The following is a 22,939-nucleotide window of genomic DNA, read 5'->3' on the forward strand; positions in this document are numbered from 1 at the left end:
TAACAAAATGGGTGCCTGGGCGTTGGTCTAGGTATGTAAACTTATATGCTCCTCTACAAAGTCAATGCATGAAATAGCACCATGGCTGCATTAAACTCCCATAAAGAGGATGCAAGGTTGACCAGCATAATGCACTAAAAAGGCTTTAGTATGTTGTCATATATAATTGGGGGAAGATAACAGATTGTCTGGCATGGACTTTGCACTGTCTTGACTATACTTCCAAGCTAAGAAAACAAAGGACAATGTGGATCCTCTGCAGGGGATAGAGTTCCTAAGGCTAACAGTTGGGAAACATCTGTAGTGTAGGCAGGGGCAGCCAGGCACACTGGATGGGCCAAATGGGCCTTATTTGACATCTATTATGCTGCTATGTTAAGAGAGAATAATGTTTATGCCATCTACCCACTTTGGCAAGCCTACAAATAATCCTCTTTATTAAAAATAACTAGGATTGCTCTTAAGAGAGGACATTGTGATGATTTAGAATACACTTTGAAAAGCATAATACAACTTTCATTTCTGGCAGTACATATTGTATGAGCTTAAATCCTGCTGAAGTAACCTAGTAAATGGTGACAGAAAGAGCAAGTGGTCCATCCAGTCTGTCCACTGGTTCTGTCCCCAATGCTAAAGGGGACAGCTGTTAGCAACAGAGTGTAGCCTCCTGCAAGATTTCTCCTTTACAGAACAATATTTTTGTCTTCCTTCTTTGTACTCCTCCATCTTGTGTAAAGAGCACGTAAGATTCCCACTCAGTTCCTCTCAGCATCCCATTTTCCCTGATTAAAAACGGGAGGCCCAACATATCCATCCTCCTAGGTCCTCTGCTATTCAGACCCAGCTATGTCAGTGGGTCACTGTTTATAAAGTCATCATCTCAAAGGAAATAGTGTTTTTTTCATCTAATATATCTTGAAGAATTAATACATTAGCAAACTATACAAGATATACATGACTTGGTTTAGCGGTAGGTGTGATGAAAGTCACTGGAGAATACAAAATTTTATACAGATATATTAAAATGTGACAGTACATTGGTACACATCTCCAAATTCTACCTAAATAAGGTAGGCATGACCTGAATCCTTAGTTCATTGAGTGAACATGATTACTTTAATCTCAGCTGTCATACAGAAATGTAATATTATCTACACCTTAAAAAAAGTTGAGCAGTGCAGTAGTTTTAAAACTGGTCATCAAAGATCAACCAAAAAGTCCAGTTTCAAGATATTCATCATGCATGCTCTCCACTGCATTCAAATGTATCTCATACAGATTAACTGTGGATGTCCTAAAAACCAGATTAGCCAGGTGATCATCCTGGAATGGACTGAAAACTAGTGGTAGGGTGTACTTCACTGTAATGAATAACAAATCCATTTCCTGTTTATATAACTGATTGCTAGAGATAGGGAGAATGCAAATAAAACCACAAATCAGTAGAAGCTACCATTTAACATTAACGTTTATTAAGAATATATGCACATCACAGCATTGATGTTCTACAATTTTGTTGGCAAAAGAAAAACAACCCTTTACCCATAATCAATATTTTCATTAGGCACAAGTCTTTATCATAAAAAAGCATTAAACTTGCAGATAAAAATATATGCGCTTCTTCTGGATATATGGTAACACATACAAAAGGACTGAACTGGTAGAGAGGTGTTGGCAACCATCAAGGTCGAAGGCTTGACGATTGGCACTAGCCATCAGAAGTTTCAAGCACATGCTGATTTCAACCCTTTTGAATGCATTTCATGAAACCTGAAAAGATGGTAACCAAAAGGTACAATTAATTAAACTAGTTGGATTTTTTAGTATGAAGCAAATTAAAGCAGCAAAAAAATGGAAGTAATATGGGTTGTATTTTATGAAAATAAGCATTTTCCTCTTACTGTTTATGAAGCCATCACCTCAAAGAGAATAGTGTTTTTCATCTAACATACTTTGCAGATAATACCAGTGACCAGACCCTCGATATAGCACTAATACTATATTGAGGATCTGTTCGGTTTAACAACTTTGTATTTCTGACACTTTCCACTGAACATTCTTTTTTTTTTAATTTCCAAAAATAAGACCATTTGATTGCTTCTGAAATCTCCAAGCTCTGTTCGTGGCTTCAAACCTTTATCTAAAAAATAAAAAACCCCCAGCAAACCAAAATTCATAATGCAAGATCGCCACAACAGGAACCAAACTTGGTAAGTTTTCATACCAATAGCATTTTGTCACAACCGCGTTATACTACGGAGAGGTGATAGACTTACATATATTTTATTTTCTTTAACAACTGGTGGGAAACAACCCCATACAGTCAAAATAATATGAAATAAATGAGACTGGTGCTTTTTAAATTTACATCTGAAAAACTTAAGTAGAAGGAATATTTGAACTTTAAAGAGTAATAAATATTCAGTGAGGCATACAACATATTTATAAAGTGCCCTGCTAGTTATTAAAAGTGAAATCCAACAGCAAAAGAATCATATATGCATAAAAGATATTGCAACAAGTAGATCTGTGCCTCCCTTCAGCCTGTGATTGGTTCGCAAAAATCGCTAAAAATTTGCTGAATTTGAATGACCGTTACCCATGTAAAAATAAGCTGTGGCCGACTTTCACCAAATGAAAAATAAAACCAAAGAAAAGCAAACTGACAACAATAAACAAAGACGACTGTTTAAAAATGAGTGTACTGTAAAAGTATCCCATACGTGGTTTATTAACCACCTACCCTCATGGTAAGGAAGGCAATACCAACATAGAAGCAAAGTGGAACGCATTCCTTCCCCCACCTCCGAAACAAATTAGAGTAAAACTTCTAGTACATCTCACCTGTTTACACAGTAACTTTCAAGAAACAGACTTGATTGTAAACCCCAGGTTATGTCTTATCCAATTCTGTATGCTCTGTATCTTCCACAATGGATGAATTGCCTCGCGATTGTAAATATCCCGATTCTAGTCAGGTCATCAGCCCTGCTTTTAATATTTCTAACCCAGACATTCCATGTCTCAATCGGAACTCCCCTCTGCGTTCCAGTCACTCTAAACTACCATCTACACCATAAAAGACACCCATAAACCATTCAGCATTCCAGCTTGAAGAGCTTTATAACATGTTTCTCCTTCAGCCTGTAAATTTAGATCTAGCAGTTATCTCAGAAAATTCAGAAAAAAATGAAACTGAGCACTGTAGCCCGGTCTTTTGTAAACATCAATAATCCCTTTATATTTCAGGCAAGCAATTTCTCGTCTTCATACTTCCTGGCACAAGACACTCAGCTCTGAGCTGTGAAAAAAATATAGCCCCACTCTTAATGTCTTAAACTGAGTGATTCCTCTTCACGCTCTCGGTGTGACTGCAAATAAAAATTACTTTCTGTCAAGGAGAGCTCAACTGCCTGGGCATTCTGCCACAGGCGCTAAACAGGAGATAACTCAACAAACTAACTGTATGTTTGGCAAAAGCAACAAACCTGTAATTACACATCCTGAAAGTGCATCCTCCTTTCCTGTCTGCTGCACCTTGCGCCCTCCCCCCTAATCTGGCAAATAACGGCTTGGCTCTAAGAGGGCCTTGAGCGCTTCTGTTAGACCCCCAGCTTAACCCGGCCAAGCTGCTGGAGAGCAGCAGTGTGGCTTAATGTGGGAAAGGGAACTGTGGAAAATATTGTGGTCTGTAATGGCTTTGTAGCTTCAGTACAACTGGTCTTAAATAGAACATTTAAGATGTTGAGCTACTTTTGACTCTGTATTATATTTTTCCTACATGATCTCCTTCTGTGGCGCCTGCTTCTAAGATGGCAAGGACTAGTCCACAGATCGCAGAATGGAATTATAAGAGGGGAGCAAAGCACAACTTTTTTGGTTGAAACTTCTGCCTCAGTTTTCAAAGGCACATTTCCCATTTTGTGTGGATGGGAAACATGACCCCCTCTTTTCAATATTCTGAAAGCACATGCTTCATGCTGCAGTGAACAAGGGTCAACAAAGAAAAGGACTAGAGACTTACAACCAAGCAGGACTACAATTAAAAATCCTGATTAGACAATTTCAATTCGATTTTTTTTTTTTTTTTACCACTGTGTGTGAGGGCATGAAAGTAGTGCACATTCCCAATATATATGTTATATCTTAAAAGTATGCCAGTTGTATTAGTACAGAACATCATACATCAAAAAAATACAAAACATAAAACTGTTATAAATGAACTAAATCATTTCATGCAAGTTAGGTTTTTTTTTTTTTCCCTGAACAAGAAGCTTTTTTTTTTCCCCAATTTTTATTTCATTTTATATGCACTAAAAAAAAATCCTTTAAGGTAGAATGAAAAATACCAAGTCATCAATATCAGGGAACGCAAAGGAAAACAAAATATCCTGACTGAGAGCTTTCCTAGATATTCAGAAAAAAAGGTCTTGTTTTTTTTTTCTCCTAAATTTCAGTTGGGGAAAAATGAGGCCGAGATATCTTGGAATTAAAATAGGAGGCAGTCTGTAACAATCTGAGTTGTACACGTGTTACACCTTCTCTCTCTGTCCATATAGGTACAAAAATGCTTAATGAGACATCCTTAACAGACATTTATAAAATGGCAACAAAAGTCAGCACTGATCCCCCTGAACTCTGTATAAATATTTTAGGAGCCTGTGTAATCTGAACAGCTGATGCATTTCAGTCTTTTCCCTTTTCCCATGCCATTCTCCAGTTTGTCGATGGGGAGCCTTCAGATGTTAACAGCATGGGCATGTTTCTTGCACAGTGGTTTATCCTTCTTGGAGAAGAATGTCTGCCCCTCCAAACTTTCACAACACACCTGAATAAAAAAAAACAAAAAAAAACAGTCCACTAATTATCCAACATAATGGCTAAAATAAACAGTGCAAAATCATTGACTTGACCAAATATAGAGTTTCACTCAAGATGAAGGGAGTTAAAATCAAGCAAGTAAAACAAAGATGACCAGGTGGCTTTTTCAATTAGGTTTACAGGTTAAAAATGGAAAAAAAAAAATTAAACTGCACAAAGAGAGGAATTTATTTGACTGTAGAGGAGGCCGAAGGCAAAATCTAGGTTGGGCACATACGCTCCAAAAGGTAGACAAGTCAAGACTTCTGCTAAGAGGGAGGGAGGGGAGGGATCATTAGGGAGCACACTGGGTGACTACACAGGTAAGTGAAGAACTGAATGATTGTGAAAGCAACAAATTAGATTTTAAAGCCGACAGAATGACAACAAGGACATAGGAGAACATAGAGATTATATGGGAATGATGAGGAGAGTCAAAAATCAGGCAATCTGGAGAACTGAAGGATTATGATATCAGAGAATGGGAATTCATGGAGATCTGGGCTGGTATAAACAGGTGAGAAATCACTTGTGAACCACAGATTTACATGCATCACAAGAGGTAGTGTATAATTTTTTTTAAATTATTAAACAGATAGTATGCTGCAATTTTAAACTGCTGTCAATTTGTGGACATCCCATGGAACGTTGCTACATTGGGCTACAACCCCACTGAAATCAATGGAGCTGATCAAGGGTTGCCACAGATTGATTTAAAATTTCAGGCAACGTAGCAAAGCAGCTACTGGCAAGGAGAGGATGTGGAGTTTGATTCAGAAACTCTTGAGGAGTCTCTTGCAGTATGGACAATGCTGTCGAGCAGAATGCTACCTTTTGACCATAGCAGGCAAGATTAAGAATATGGGCAGGATTTGAAAAATTCCTCCAGGATTTACTAGGGATGAAAAGCTCTAGGAATGCATGCCTGCTGCCATTCTCCCACCTAATAATTTAGGTTGGGAGCAGGTGTGACAGTATTGAGTGCATTCCTTTCCTGGGAAACAAACATTCCCAACCCCATCTCCAAAGCTGCCCTCTCTCTCACACCATTTTCTACCTCATCCAGATGAAGACTTCTATCCCTCTTTCCTCTTCCTATCCCCTCTCATGTCTCATCTACTCCCCCCAACCCAGTGCACGGCTACAGCCCTTGCATATGTTTTCTGGGGCCAAGATTGAGACCTCTTGCAGGGCCCCAATTACGGCTTAAGACGAGGCTGCCTTCTCTCACCATCTCATCCATCTTCTGACCCCCACTCACCAGAATCCCTCTGCCGCTGAAGTCCCACCCCCCCACCCCCCATCCACCAACCCAGCGTTTCCCACCCCTTTTCAGCCCAAAGCACACTTACATAAGCAAAAGAAATTGTGGCATACCAGGTCCCCACTCCTCGTCCTTCCCCCTCCACACGCCTCATTGGCCCCAGCACATTATTAATAATAAAAACAAAAAATGTGCTCTATTTTTTTACTTTATATTTATTAAGTTTGCTTAAACTGTGGCCCTCAGTTACACTGCCCTATTCCATTCCTCCAGGGCTGGAAAGGGGGAAAGAGCAAGATGGAACAGAAGAGCAAGGAGAGAGCTGGGTTGGGGCAATGGAACTAAAGCCAACAGAAGAGCTTGGTAGATTGGCTTTGGTGGAGGGGGGGGGGGCAGAGAGAGAGGAAAGATTTCATGTCATACAAGTACACTGCAGAGACTTAAAACAGTTTCCTTACTTGCCCCTTTTCTATTTAGTAGCATTCACTTACTTTTGTGCAGGTTGTGAGCCCTACTGTGTGCTGCCCCGCTCTTGGCCTCCTCCAATTGCCATCAGCAGCAGGGCCGGTGCAAGGGTCTGTAGCGCCCTAGGCAGACAAATGTAGCACTGCCCCCCACAAAACCCACCCTGAGCTGAAAGTGTTCCTCTTACAGTGGTAGATATATCTATAATAGTCATATTCTCCCTCTTACAGTGCTCTCTCTCATGGGATGTGAGACTGATTCCTGCCTCCTGCTCGCACGCTCAGCGGCCATGGATCTGCTTCCTGCCGTGCACCCAACGGCCCTCAGCGACAGTGCACATGCGGGCCTACCACTGTGGGCCAGGCATTATGGGAGTGGTGCTTTTTGTGCCTTACTCCTGACCCTTATTTTCTTAAAGACGAGTTGCAGCATGGGCTCTGCAGCCGTGGCATACCTGGGGGACCCGCTCTGGCAGAACGGTTTGGAAACATTGGACTATTCTATCTCTTGCCATTTTCCTCCTCCCCACTGAAGGCACTCCAGAGGACCTCTGCCCCACTGCTTACACCTACAATGTCCTGAAGCCTGGCTCCCCCCATGGCCTCTGAGGTGTCCCTTTTGATAATGGCTCAAATTCAGTTATAGTCAAAATACCACAGATGAATGGGCACCGTCATCAAAGGGCAAGTCAGAGGCACAAGAGACACATGAAGCTTCAGGACATCACAGATGTAAAATCGGCCTGCGGGTCGGAAGACGGATGCTCAATTATGCCGGCGTCCGTTTACCGAACCCGTGGCTGTCAGCGGGTTTGAGAACAGACGCTGGCAAAATTGACAGCCACCGCTCCTGTCAAAAAGGAGGCGCTAGGTACGCGCTAATGTCCTAGCGCCTCTTTTTACCGTGGGCCCTAATTTGCATAGGCCACCCTCCTGAATCGCGCGCGCCCAGGAGAGTGGCCTGTGCGCGCGTCGGGAGAGCGGGCACTCGCCGGCTCTCCCGCGTGTTTTTCTGTATCGGCCTGACAGTACATTACTGTTGAATAAGTTGCCTTTGGATATTAGATATGAGGCAAACTACCTGAGATTCAGGAAATAGGTCAAAGTAAGGCTGTTCAATTAGACCCTAGGCTAAGCCGGAGTAGCTGGCTGATTGTTTGAGATATGGTTGAGGAAAATTTAATCTAAGGGGTTGTGTTGAGTAATGAGTTATGTTAGTTTTGTGTTTCAGTCTGTGGGGTGGGATGGAAATTACATGTCAGGATTTTGTAACTAGTTCCTTACTCTGATGATGTGAGTAATACAGTCTGGATAAATCAAGTGGGTGTGCTGCTTCAGGATGGTAGGTTAGCGAGTAGGGGCTACGGTATTGGGATGGGTGGGTGGGAGCTAAAGTGGTAAAGCTGACCTATGTTTCTATGACCCAGGCATCCTAGCTCAGATGCTCCCTGACATTTTTAACAATGGATTTTTAATTTAAGAGTTTAGGTTTCACCTCTAACCCCAAACAGAGGTATAGTGAGAGTCTGCGGTGCCCAGAGGCCAATGCATTTGTGTTGCCTCCCCAGCATCTCCCCCCCCCCCCAATCCTTCTTGTAGAAATGCTTAAAGGCAAGAAAGTCACACTAATAGAAACCCCAGAAAATAAATGAACATAAGAAGTTTCCATACTGGGTCAGACTGAGGGTCCATCAAGCCCAGCATCCTGTTTCCAACAGTAGCCAATCCAGAATACAAATACCTGGCAAGTACCCAAACATTATATAGATCCCCCATGCTACTAATGCCAGTAATAAGTAGTGGCTATTCTCTAAGTCAACCTCACTAACAGCAGTTTATGGACTTCTCCTCCAAGAACTTGTCCAAAACCTTTTTAAACCAAGATAAGCTAATTGCCTTAACCACATCCTCTGGCAATGAATTCCAAAGCTTAATTATGCATTGAGTGAAAAAGAATGTTCTTCAATTTGTTTTAGATGTGCTACTTGCTAACTTCATGCTGTGCCCCCTAGTCCTCCTATTATCTGAAAGAGTAAATAACAGATTCACATTTACACTATCTAGTCCTCTCATGACTTCTATCATATCCCAGAGCCATTTCATCCTCTCTATTATTTTGGTCACCCTTCTCTCTACCTTCTCCAGTGCATCTATATCTTTTTTAAATGCAGCGACCAGAATCAAACACAGTACTCACCATGGAGTGATACAGAGGCATTATACATTCTCCATTTTATTCACCATTCCCTTTCTAATAATTAATATTGTTTTTGCTTTTTTAACTGCCACAGATCACTGAACCGACGATTTCAATGTATTGTCCACTATGACACCTATATCTTTTTCCTGGGTGGTAGCTCCTAACATGAAATCAAACATTGTGTAACTACAACATGGGTTATTTTTCCCTATATGCATCACCTTGAACTTGTTCACATTAAATTTCATCTGCCATTTGGATGCCCACTACGCTACTGATCCCAAAGTTAAAAATTCAGCATTAAATTCAAAATTATGTAACAAAAATTGTTTAGCACACTTTTTTTTTTTTTAACTTAGGTAGTACTATGTAATGTGTGCACATAAAAATGTGTTAAACCGGGGGAGTGAGAGGAGAAGCTGAGAGCTGAGGCAATAAGCTGCCCTCCCCCTCACGCTACCTACCATCCTACGTCATCAGGAGGACCCGCACTGTCTATAAGATCTGCATGGAGGTGACGCACAGCCCCTGGTGAGCAGCCAAAGCTGCGTGCCAAAGAGTCAAGCCTCTTTATGCCTGGTTTTTTTTTTTTTTTGATGTTTCAAGTTTTTCATGGGGAGGAAAAGGAAAAGCAAGTTTTCTTTTCCATCTTTTGCCACTGCACAACGGGCTATGGATCTCAAATGGCAATTGAACAATGCCAAAGTGGACAGAATCGGTGAAGTCTCCTCGAATTCAGGGGCATCCCTGAGTCCAGGCATGAACTTACCCCCCTCTGCAACCTCTTTTAGCCAGTGCTCTATGGGAAGTCATCAGCTAACCGGGAGAAGTATGTTTTCCGAGGGATCTGAGTGATTCGGATGCCCAATTAAATGGTAATTACCATGTTTTTCTGATTTGCCATGAATCTCAAATTTCGTACGCATCAAGGTCCTATCGACAGAGGAGGGCTGCCCCCTTTGGGGAGGGCTCCTCTACTTGCTTTACTAACTCTTCCAGATATATCTGAGGACAATGTTGATTCCACAAAAATAACAATGTCGGACATCGGGCAAGTAATTACTAAGGTGGAAAAGACTTTATCCTCTCTATATGCTCCTCCGGTCAAAACCTCATTAAGAAAACGAGCACTCTCTACAGCCGAGCCCACCCTCTGGAACTCACTGTCTCCGGAGCTTCGCCAAGAAACATGTCATCAAACTTTTAAGAAACACCTAAAAACATGGCTCTTCCGTCAAGCCTTCCAGGAATCTCAAGAACACTCGGACACCGGTCAAAGGACATAACAGCCCACTACAAGATCTATGACCACTCTCACTTCCCTTAGGGCCCGATAACGCCTGAATTAAATAGTCCATATGTTATGAAAGACACCCCAGCAGATACATTAGTTCATGATACGCCCATTAACATTGTTCGCTGTTACATGCATCTGTCAGTTGTATTTTTTCATTTTGTTACATCTATTTATCTTGTTTACGTATATTAACGCTGTTCGATTCATTCATTTAAGACTATTTAATATTTACGTTCTATTGATCTGACACCCTGTTTAATGTAACGCCTTAACCGCGACTGTTTTGTTATAATGGAAACCGATCTGATTTGATATTTGTATCAAGAATGTCGGTATATAAAAATTCTAAATAAATAAAATAAATAAATATCCAGTTCTATTATGCAATTAAGCAAAACAACTGAGGATTCTAGATCTAATTTACAGGAACAAGATTCTCATTTGAAAGCTACTGATGATTCCTTACCTAAGTGTACACTCAGTTGAGCTCCTTGTGGTGCAGCTCACATTAAAGATAGTTTGTTATTACATGCACAGAAGAAAAATATGAAAAATTTGAGATTTTTAAATTACCCTCTGCATCTGAGCTAAGAAGTATGTTATAGAGATTTCCGGTTATGCACCGAGGAAGGAAGACATGTCCCGATTAGGCTTAGTTGTGCTTTTAATACCATATTCTCCGCTACCCACACTTCCCTGCTGATTCCTGATTTATGGGCCACGTGTGCTTTAAACTTTAATAAATCTGCAACAATACCAGAAGATCAGAGGCCTACAAGCGTGGAAGACTCAGCTCTGAGAGCAAATCTGAAACCATGTTGACGGACGTCACTGAACAAGAAGCCTTCACTAGAGACTTAATGGAGCAATTTGAGGAGAAAGTATCTGGTAAGTTGGATTCTCAGATGGGATCCTTACCAGAACACCTGCAGCCACGACAATGACACAGCAAAACACAAGCTAGGGACAAACAGCTAGAGGACTTCTTAAAAAAAGAAGGATGTGGACATCATAAATACCGTGTCCAAACACAAGAAAATAGAACATGCTTAATAAAGTCAGCCTAAGACTGAAACAAAGAGAAGCAGCAGCAGAGTCGAGGAAGAAGCAAGAAACCAGTACTTCTGCTTTAATACAACAAGCGAGTTGCTATAAATAAAAAAAACAAAAAACATATGGTCCAAGAACATAATGCTGAGAGGGACCCAGATGGACTGGGATGAATAGGGAACAGAAGGGAAAGGAAAGACCATACCTCTGACAGAAATAAAGGAAGAGTGGCAGAACCACTCCACAACAGTGGAGAAGCAGCCCTGTGTGTGCTCTTTTGAAAGCTGCTGAAGTAGAAGTGTGTGTGTGTGTGTGTGCTCTTTTGAAAGCTGCTGAAGTAGAAGTGTGTGTGTGTGTGTGTGTGTGCTCTTTTGAAAGCTGCTGAAGTAGAAGTGTGTGTGTGTGTGTGTGTGTGCTCTTTTGAAAGCTGCTGAAGTAGAAGTGTGTGTGTGTGTGTGTGCTCTTTTGAAAGCTGCTGAAGTAGAAGTGTGTATGTGTGTGTGTGTGTGTGTGCTCTTTTGAAAGCTGCTGAAGTAGAAGTGTGTGTGTGTGTGTGTCACTTTTGATCTCCTTTGGCCAGCATGGAGAGGCAAAGAAGATCCATGCAGGGGTGAGGGGGCAGTGTGATGAATGGCAGGAGGACTCAGTGAGGGTTTCTTGGGAGGAGGAGAAGGAAAAGGAAGGACTAAATGGGGGTCCTGACAACTGGGAGGAAGGGGAGTGAATGAAGGTTCAGAGGAGAAAGAGGTCATGGAATGAGTAAGGGATGGAGCGAGTGAAGAAAAGTAGCCAAAGGATGCACAGGGACTGTTGAGGGTAGAAAGGCAGAGAATGAAAATTAGTAGATAGCAAGTTCAGTTGGGGAAAGGGAAATATGACAGTTAAACAAGAATAAGGACATGAGTTTCAAGGGAAAAGAGAGTAAAGAGAAAACGAACCCAAATGAATATAGGAGGAGATGGAATAAAAAGGTCTGAAAAAATGAATATGTGAAGGGTCTCCCAGGAAAGAACCCTTTTCTGTCACTGAGGAACTCCTGGCTAGGATTCTGGGTAGGGGAGGCTACCTGGCCCCATTCTGGATGTAGATTTATTTAAAACCCATAAAATAAACAAACTGTAGAATAGCAGAAACTGTCTGTTCTTGCTAATTGGATTTAGATGGTATGGTATTCTGAATGGCCACTAGATGGCCTTCATTTTGGTGAAATTAAACAATACATTTGCAGTGTGTCAATGCGAAAGAGTGAGTAATGTTCCACATAAGATTTGGAACATCCTTTAAGAAGGATGGGAATCAAGGTCCTGTAGGAGGAGTGTTTCACCCAGTATAAAAGTGGTGGTTGAGAATTTTGGGAAGGCGTTCAAGATGGATTCGTATTTGAAGAGAATCCATCTGGGCAATGGGTTCTGTCCGGGGAGGCCTCTCAATTGAGAGGGCCCTGCAGGGGATTCCCTTTTGAAGAAGAAAGGCTAAAGGTATTTCTCCTCATGCGGAAACAGCCAAGGGAACTGGGTCAGGAGACTGAAGAAGTGGAGGAGAGCCAGGAGGCTCCACAAGTGAAGTGCTTGACGTGGAGTTGGGTGCTTTAAAAGAGTGAGAACTATAATGTGTTCAAGAGCAAGTACTGAAGTGTATATGAGAGGTTTCTTCGGTATATGGCCTGTGATAACCAGTCTTTTGAGGAGAAAGAGGGAGCTAGAGAAGCAAAGGATTGGAAGCTATATTCATTGAGTGCGTTGGTGAAGCATGGCAAAAGGAATTTTGCAACTAACTTCTCCTAACCTGGGAGAAGGTATATTATATATACAGTCTGTTGGTGATTTAGTTCTCCTAACCTTTTCTATATTTTATTTCTGTGGTCTCCTCAGGCTAGATGAGCAAACTAATATACCCTGATATAATCAGTGTTTTCTTTCAAACTACTGTTATACACTCTGATGGCTGGTGCCACTAGAAAATCAGTATGTTGTTTGAATATATTTGAGGAGTAAGCTCCATTTTTCTACTGTGCTGTGATATCAGTCACGGAAATATCAGTCAGAGGGGATCATAGAAGGGAACCTCTTAAGCGTGAGGTCCCTATCCAGATGAGGCTTGATACACACCCACCTTGCCCGGCTTCACTACTAGAGATGTGAATCAGAACCGGTATCGGTTCTGATTCCAGTTCCGATTCACATCGTGAAATTTTTTTCTTGCAGTCCGATCGGGTTTTTTTTTTTTTTTTTAAATCGCCTGCACCCAAGCCGATAACCAAAAAATACAGCCGACTCTTTAAAATGAGTTTGTTAGTATCCCCCCACCCTCCGGACCCCCCCCCCCCAAATTTTTAAATACCTGGTGGTCCAGCGAGGGTCCCGGGAGCATTCTCCCGCGCTCGGGTCATCGGTTGCCAGTAAACAAAATGGCGCCGATGGCCCTTTGCCCTTAGCATGTGACAGGGTATTCGTGCCATTGGCCATCTTTAAAAATGGCGCGGGCCATCCAGTGCACCTACCATGTGACAGGGGCCGACCAATGGCACCGATAGCCCCTGACACATGGTAAGAGCAAAGGGCCATTGGCGCCATTTTGATTAGTGGCAGCTGACAGCCTAAGCACGGGAGAATGCTCCTGGGACCCCCGCTGGACCACCAGGTATTTAAAAATTGTTTTGGGGGGGTCTGGAGGGTGGGGGGATACTAACAAACTCATTTTAAAGGGTCAGGTTATATTTTTAGGTTGTGTCCTTTCTTCCCGCCCCCCCCCTCATAATGATAAGAAAACCCACTAAATTAATCGTGGGGTTTCCTATCGCTATCGGGGACCCCCCCGATATCTGACGATATTGAAAATATCGGACGATATTTTCAATCGTCAGATAAACGATTCACATCCCTATTCACTACCCAGTCATGCTAGACCCACATTCCTACTAATCCTTCCTGACAGACTGGCACTTGGCTCTTTCAGGTGTCAGGCCTTCTCACATTTTATGTACCCTGTCTGGGTGGGCAGTTATATTTATTTAATCCATCTCTGCCATTTCAGTTTGTGATAATTTTTTGTAAACCAACCTGGAGTCTTTATGAATGGGCAATATATAAGATGAATATATATATATATATATATATATATATACACACAATTACTGCTACACACAACTTGTTAAGCTGTTTTAGGAAAAACAACTAGAATTTTTCCATCTGAAATACAGATAAAAAGAAGACGACGGGCGAACTTCATGATTTTGGCTAGTTGCAACTCTGCTCTCTCCTCTAAGCATTTTGAAAGGTGTCACACACACTGACAACGCAGCTCCTCTCAAAGGGTTCTTGCAGGGATCACTAAGCTCTGGGATTAAGGCAGCTCAGGGGTGGGGAGAGGGTGCGTGAGAGATGGATACAGGGTGACACAATGGTGCTCTGACAAAATAGGTAAAGGGAAAAAAGGACAAGACAAAAAAATGAGCTAAATTACACACACTAAACCAAAAAAATAAGCAAAAAAACCCCCTCACTATTCACAAAAAAAACGAGGATAATAAACAAATAAGGGGCTAATTAAATTTAAAAAAAATTTAGGGTGGCAGAATCTTTGAAATTTTACAGAAGAATTGGGTCTTCGAGAATAAGGACGGTAGAAAAGGAGGGAATATATTACAGAGTATTCAACTATTTGAAAGGTAAAACTTTGAGTTTGATACAATGGGATGAGTATTGGTTATAGTGTTAGTGCACTTGGATATGCAGAAAAAAGGATCAACAAACTCTAGGTGAGACCTTTTTTGGCCTAGGTTCTTACATCTGTGACTAGCTTTAAAGAGTTATCCTCACTGACCTGTTAGACCAATTAAAACATACAGTGAGAAAAAAGATTTTTTGGGAATGGCTCCTGGTATCCTAATATTTCTTTGACTTCATTGGACAAGGCCTTGCACAACCTCAGTTTTCTATGTTTTTCTTGCTTCGTAGCTTTGGTACACACAAAAGTGGGGGCAGGGCTAGGACTGACAGCTGCCCACAGCCTCAGCTTCCCAGTGTTGGTGGTGCTTAGCTGCATGAAGTAGTGGCTTTTGGCTTCCATTTGCATACTTTCTCCGATGCATTTTGATTTGTGGTACAGCACTAAAGCTCTGCCAATTAACCTATCTTGCTGAGCCAGGTGACCCGTTAGTTTCATCTTCTATCTCTCTGCTGACGCATCATGGGTTGAAACAAAAGTCAATCTTGGTCACTTTACCAACCAAATGTAGGGTCCCTTTAAGATCAGAATTGTTTCAAAGCTTTAATTGGCAGCCAATTAAATCTGCCTGAGAAGTGTGTGTGTGTGTAATTGTGTGTGTGTGGAGGGGTCCCCTTGGTCAAAAGGATGTCTTTAGAGGATTTTATTTTCACTGGAAGACCTGTATTTGCTATAGTGTTACATGATATTTGCAGTATTTGTCTTAACAGATGAAGTGGTGTGGGGGTCTCATGGCTTAGGATCACTTAACAGAATCAGCTGACAGGCTGAGATGTGAGTACATACAGTATTTCCCCTCTGTGACTGACTTTCTACAATGACCTTGGGCAAATCATTTTATTTCTGTCTCATTCAACTGCAATTGTAGACATAACTGGAAGGTAAGGTGGCAGCTAAAGGGAGAAGAGTCTCTGGAAACTTTTTTTTTTTTTGAGGCACTGGAGAATGATTAGTTTGGCATGGTTGATGTTCCTGTTGCTCAGGTTCTGGATAGGTTTTCTTCACAGGGAAGGTAATTTTAACACGAGCACGTGGGTGTCCGCATGCGCGCACGAGCACACATACAGTGTATTCAGGCAGTATTCAACCCCTTTACTTTTTCCACATTTTGTTACATTACAGACTTATTCTGAATTGGATAATATGCATTTTTCCCCTCTTCAGTCTACATACAATACCGCATAATGACAAAGCAAAATCAGGTTTGTAGAGATTTGTGCAAACTAATTTAAAAATAACCCTGAAATATCACAATTACATAAGTCTTCAGACCCTTTGCTATGACACTCAAAATTGAGCTCAGGTGCATCCTGTTTCCATTGATCATCCTTGAGTTGTTTCTCCAACTTGAATGGAGTCCACCTGTGGTAAATTCAATTCATTGGACATGATTTGGAAGGGCACACACTTGTCTATATAAGGTCCCATTGTTGACAATACATGTCAGAACAAAATTGAAGGAACAGTGACATAATTATAAGGCGAATCCAAGACCCACACATTAGTGCATCTTATGGGTGTCCGAAGACAGGAAAACGTGCCAGACCTCTTATCAAAGAGAGGTTACCCGGACTATTCAATCATTCACCCATTTGGCCTACGATGAGTGCCAAACAATATCTATTTTTCAATTGCATATAAAAAACGATGTTAGTTGCAACTTAAATTAAATTACAAGCATCCCTTGAACCAAGAGAGCATAATAGCAAGTGTGACAGAAAAGTCAACCCAACCCCGACGTCAGCTACCATTTCGAAAACCTGCATCAGGGGAACTTACCTTTAGAGGTTGATCACGCTACTGTTCTGTAACACATCATCTGATCTCCAAGCGTTAAAAGGTCTTCCTGCAATCTAATGGTATGGCAGCAGGTCTGGTTGCAGAATCACCATAAAGAGAAGGGTGGTCCTGGGCTTTGAACTTTTGAGTTATTATTTTGGTAGTTTATCAGGGCAGGGGAAAAGGAGGAATGGTGCCTCCTAATGAAATGTTTGGGAAGGTAACTGTGAAGGGCCCAGAATAAAATGAAGCATGGACAGCTAATTATGTAGGAATGATAATGAAATAATGGCTTTGAATAAAATGCAGCCTATGCCTTCAGTGGATATTGGCAACTTTAAAATTGGTGGTGGGAATGAATATATGGCCTCAGATTAAATGCAATCACATTGTAATTTAACAATCGATGGCAGAAAGACCAAGTAGTCCACCCAATCCGCCTGCCAAGATTTTTTTTTTTATGGTAGTAACTGCTGCTCCATGCAAGTTACCCCAATTAACAACAGGTTGCCCCTTTTCTTAATTTCCATCCTTTAGCCATAGAGATCCTGTGTGTTTATCCCACACCCTTTTGAATTCCATGACCGTTCTTCTCTTCACTACCTCTTCTAGGAGGCCATTCCATGCATCCATCACCCTTTCTGCGAAGAAATATTTCCTGATGTTGTTCCTGGAGCTTCATATTATGACTCTGAGTTCTACAGATTTCTTTCCTCTGGAAAAGGCTTGATTGCCATATATCTTTAATACCCTTCAGGTATTTAAAAGTCTGTATCATGTTTCCCCTGTCCCTCCTTTCCTCCAGGGCATACATATGTAGGTCCTTTATTATCATCTCATAGGTCTTCCGATGCAGGTCCCACATCATTTTGGTTGCTTTTTTCTGGACCGTTTCCATCCCGTCTCTGTCCTTTTTGAGATATAGTCTGGAGAAACGAACATAGCCAGGTGAGGCCTCACCAAGGACCTGTTCAGGTCATTGTCACCTTTTTCCTGCTGGTTATTCCTCTCTCTATACAGCCCAGTATCCCTCTAGCCTTAGCCACCACTGTATCACATCGCTTTGCTGCCTTTAGATCATTAAACACTATCACCCTGAGCTCTCTTTCCTGGTTCATGCACATCAATCTTTCAATGCCCCTCCCCCCATCACATAGAGCTCCTTTGGATTTTTGCACTTCTTGGCATTCAATCCTAGCTGTCATACCTTAAGCCACTCCTCTAGCTTTCTTAGATCACTTTTCATTCTATCTACTTCTTCAGGTATGTCCACTCTAAGATGTTAGTATGGTCTGCAAAAAGACAAACTTTTCTTTCTAACCCTTCAGCTTTGTTGCTCAAAGAGATTGAACAGAACCGGCCCCAGAACCAGTCCTTGAGGCACTCCACTAATCATTTCTGTCCACAGGAGGTTCTGTTTACCACCACTTGCTGTCTTGTCAGTCAACCAATTTGCAATCCATTCCATCACCTTGGGACCCATTCCCAGGTTTTTCATTTTGTTCATGAGCCTCCTATGTGGGACAGTGTCAAAAGCTTTGCTGAAATCCAAATAAATCACATCAAGTGCTCATCCTTGATCTAGTTCTCTAATTCGTTTGATATGACCTTCCTCTGGTAGCACTATGTTGCCTCAGATCCTACAGCTCATTGGATGGCAGATAGTTGACTATCCTTTCCTTCAGCAGCATCTCTATTAATTTTCCCACCACCAAGTTAAGGCTAAGTTTCCAGTCTCTTCTCTGCTCTCACTTTTGTGAAGTGGGGGCATCACCCTTCTCCAATCTTGCAGCACCAAGCCTGTTTCCAAGAATAGATTGAACAAGTTTTTCAGGAGACCAGCTAGCACCTCTCCGTATCCTGCTGATATACTGGGATGTATCTCATCAAGCCCCATGGCCTTGTCTGCTTTCAGTTTTCCTAGTTCCACCAAAACACTGTCTTCTGTAAATGGGGCAGTAACTACCCCTCTTCCCCATCCATACTCTTGCCAACCAGCAACTGTCCTCTTACAGGGTTTTCTTTAGTAAACTCCAAATTGAAGCATTGTTTAATATTTTGTTTTTTCCTCAACATAATGACTCTTGTCTCCTTTCAATCTTACAGTACAATCTCTGGCCTGTTTGAATACTGTTTTGTCACCTTGCTTTACCCTCTTGGTGATCCTTTCTTCCACTTGAACTTATGCCATCCTGATTTCTTTCATCTATTTCAGCTTCACTTTTAAGTGTCTTCCTTATGGTTCCTCTTTTTGAGTTACTTTGTACTTTTTGAATGCTGATTTTTTGCCTTTATTTTTTGAGCCAACTCCTTAGAGATCCATATCGTTTCCTTTTCTTCTTATTTCTATTTACTTTTCTTACATAAAGATTTGTTGGCATAGTAACAGCTCCTTTTAATTTGTTTCACTGCTGTCCCACTTCACCCAATTTCACACAATCTTCTAGCTCCTCATCAAGGTACCTCCCCATTTTAACCAAGCTTATTTTTGAAATCAAGGACTTTGATCTTCGTGTGACTTCTCTCCATCTTGGCCATTATATTAAGCCATACTGTCCGATGATCACTGGTGCTCAGATGGGCACCTACCCGGACATCAGAGATATCGTCTCCAATTTATGAGCACCAGGTACAGTATTGCTCCTTCCCTTGTGAGTTCCTTCACCATTTGGTCTAAGCAAAACACCTTGAAAGGCGTCTTCATTTTTTTTATTTCATCATATTTATATGTCATCTATATACATCTCTAGGAGGCTCAAAATTAAAACAGATTCTGCAGCAAAGGTTCTGCAGTCCACATTCAGCAGATTGAAATTTCCAATGAGCAACACTGCTCCCTTCCTTCTCAATCTTTGTATAGGTCTTGTGTCTGATTTGGAAGCCTGTAGACTACAACAGTGAAAATGGAAGTACTATCATTAAAACAGCCCCCCTGCATTTCAGTTACTACGATATTATTTTTGACAGAAGGAGCTGCACCTCCTTTTCTACCCTCTCTACCCTTCCTCAACAGGTTATAGCCTGGGGATGGCCGTATCCCATTCATGTGATTCACTGAACCACATCTGTAATAACAATATCCATGTCTGCCTTTACCATTAGGGATTGTAGATCTGTAGTTGAGACTATGAACATTTGTATACATAGTTTTCCAGTTTTTCTCTCCCAGCTTTCTGCTATTCCTGAACACCTTTTATTATTTTTTTAAGACCAATTTTGTAAATTTCTCCACTCACTTTCTGTATTTGTAGTGGAAACATTCTGCATCCCATTAACTTCCTTCTGCCACCCCTATTTTAGTTTAAATGCCTGATGACATATGTTCTAAGTTTGTCACTTCCGATCCTTCTTCCTGCCACAGACAGATGTTAAGTCATCTTTATCATATGTTTTATTATGATAATAACCAGCCGCAGCTGTATATGGAATGTGTGTGTGTGAAAGCACTGGCATGATTATGAGAGAGGGAATGTCTGAAAGAATGAATGCGTTAGTATGTGTGTGTGAGGGAGAAAGAGAAGAGAGTTTGTGCGGCCCTACCTCCCCTAAAGCACAATAGTCTTATGGTGACCAGAAATCAAAAGATCCCAGGTATGGAGAGAGCAGGAGATTTAAAAATCCATATAGATTTTTATTTGTGGGTGTAATTTGATGTTTCTATTGTTTATAAATGTATTTTTTTAAATATTAGATTATTATTTAATTATTGGATGTTTTATTCATCATAGGTTTTGAAATATCTTATCGGTAAATTTATGCAAGTTTTTTTTAATTATTGGATTGGTTAACTGTTTTGACATCTATTATTTTTATTAGCATGGTTTTAATATAATGAATGCTGTTTTATATCCCCGATTTGATTGCTTAAGGAATGATGTCGTCTCTGTTTTTCCATTATTGCACTGCATAACACAGTTGGGCTTGTGGTTTCCACTTCAGTTTTTGTTGGCATATTTCAATTTTGTTTGTTTATTTGTTGTCTTATTTTAAAGGTCCAATTCTTGTGTAACTAATTCTAGTTGTGAAAATGATGGTACTTATCACCGGCTTTTAAAGCTTAAGGTTATCTCTTCCTCATTTCTATTTTAAATTGAAGTTTGCTCTTTATTAATTTCGCTTGCATGCAGAAAGTGGTTTGGAATGTTCTTGCAGAAAATATTTTTGCATTCACATATTTTACTGTAACTGCTGTTAGTAGATTAGGTGATTATTTTAAGGGTTTAGCTAATGTTCCCTCTAAGGATTAGGTTGCTACGAGTATAAATTTGATAGGCTTTTTGCATAAAAGAAATAGTGCTCACAGGGTAATGTAGGAGGGTGGACTGTGCTCTAGGGCACCTGGCAGCAGCAGCAGCAGCAAAGTTTCTGGTGCACCACCAACTTTAGCTGTCACCCTACACCCCTGGTTAGTGATAATCTTTCTAGGAAGCTGGCAAACTTGTCGTACTCCCAGGAACCCTAAGACCTAACTCCCACCTGTTCCACAGCATTTTCCCCTGGAGAAGTGGGAGAAGGGCAAATAATGAAGCCTGTGGGAGGTGCACTCTCTCTGGGCTGGTGACAAGGGTATTCACCCTAGGTTTACTTTACAGCTTTGTGCCTGTGTCCCCCCCTGCCCTCAACATACACAATTAAAAATTCTGCATTTATAATAATTTTACATGAAAAAGGACATTGAGTGTATAATCTTATGAGGTAAAAATCACAAAATATTGCAACCCTGCAAAAAAGCAAACACACAATAGTAACAATTATAGTATTAGAGCTCATGTAACACGTGTTGGATGTGGACTTAGTCTTCAAAAAACACAGAGTAAACTGAGTTATAATTACAATATAGTAAACCTCCATACTAAAAGAGCACTAACTGCCAGCCCACAAACAGTAAAAACCCTAACTATGAAAAGGCAACACTGCAAATATTACACCAGACCATAAATACCAATACACCTTCTATTAAGAAAACAGAACATGCTAGCCTGCTATAAATACCGGCATAGAAGCTACAAGCTAGCCGAATATCTCACTTCAGTCACATATGCAGATTGGTACCAAATACAGAATAAAGAGACCATAAAGTATAAACAGAAACATGTAGACAAAAAATGAACTAGAATCCTCAACAAGCCAGACTGTATGCAAAACAATCATGGAAAAATAGAAATTCTATTCCTCAAAACAATAAAATCAAGGAATATAAAACATCAATCTTAATAGTACAAACATACAAATAAAAAGAATACTTAAAAACAGCTAATTAATAGAGTAACAGCCAATAATTAAAAACTCATAAAATTTCCCAAACATCAGTATTATTTCAAAACAGCAGATATCAAATATCATTCAATAATTACAATTAAAAAGGATAAAAATATCCCCATTTTCCATACCTGGGAACATTTGAGTTCCAGTCATCCTATGATTTCCTAGAAATATAGTAATGATGGCAAAAAGAACCAGATGGCCCATTCAGTCTGGCCAGTAAGCTTCTAATGGTAGTATCTGTTGCTCTGTGCAGGTTAGCCCCAAGCTTCTCTCAAGCATAATAACTACCGCTCCGTGCCGTTACCCCCAAGCCTTATGATAAGGGTAATAATATTTACAATATTTATTTTATTTATTTTAATTTTTTTTTTTCTATACCGGCAATCGTGATAACATCACATCAAGCCGGTTTACAATAAACAATGGGGTAATAACCGGAACCGAGAACAAATATGTAATATACATATTATAAATGCAGTTACAATAAACAAGGAAACATGCAACTGGGAGTAAGAAGAAGAAAAGATAGTAACTTTAACATGGTGTATAAACCTGTAGAAGGTAAAGTTTCCAAAAAATGGAAGTGTATAATTTACAATGAGTTGTTCAGTTCAAAAATGCAGTTTTTAACAATAAAGAAGAAATCATAAGTAATGAAGATACTAGGTGTTTATAAAGTTTAGGGGAAGATTATCAGGATGGTTATAAAAGAAAATTGTTGCTTGGAATTTGAATATCAGAGAGAATTATTTTTAGTCTGAGTCTGGGAAGGCTTGTTTGAAAAGCCATGTTTTGAGTCTTTTTCTGAATGTCAATAAGCAGGGTTCCTGTCTAAGTTCCGTAGGTATGGAATTCCAAAGAGTGGGTCCTGCTGTGGAGAAAGCCCTATCTCTATAAGTTATGTGGAAGGAAGTTTTGGAAGGCGGTACCTGCAGAGACTCTTTGTAGTACTCTCTTATGGGTCTGGAGGAAGTATGCTTTATGAAAGGTATTTGTAGGTTGAGAGGAGCGATTTGTTGGATGGATTTATAGAT

General features: G+C 40.6%; 1 protein-coding gene across 17 annotated transcripts in view; it reads right to left on the reverse strand.

Annotated features, from left to right (window-relative positions):
• Positions 1-1,450: 1,450 nt before the first annotated feature.
• PDLIM5 (PDZ and LIM domain 5) overlaps positions 1,451-22,939 on the reverse strand; it is a 423,776-nt gene continuing 402,287 nt past the window's right edge. For all 17 annotated transcript variants that reach the window (XM_029597605.1, XM_029597592.1, XM_029597612.1 and 14 more), the window contains one exon: positions 1,451-4,828. In XM_029597605.1, the coding sequence (XP_029453465.1) occupies positions 4,739-4,828 (90 nt within the window). In that variant the 3' untranslated portion in view covers positions 1,451-4,738. The remainder of the gene's footprint in view (positions 4,829-22,939) is intronic.

The sequence above is a fragment of the Rhinatrema bivittatum genome, chromosome 1 (genome assembly GCF_901001135.1).
Source record: "Rhinatrema bivittatum chromosome 1, aRhiBiv1.1, whole genome shotgun sequence".
In the NCBI taxonomy this organism is placed as follows: Eukaryota; Metazoa; Chordata; class Amphibia; order Gymnophiona; family Rhinatrematidae; genus Rhinatrema; species Rhinatrema bivittatum.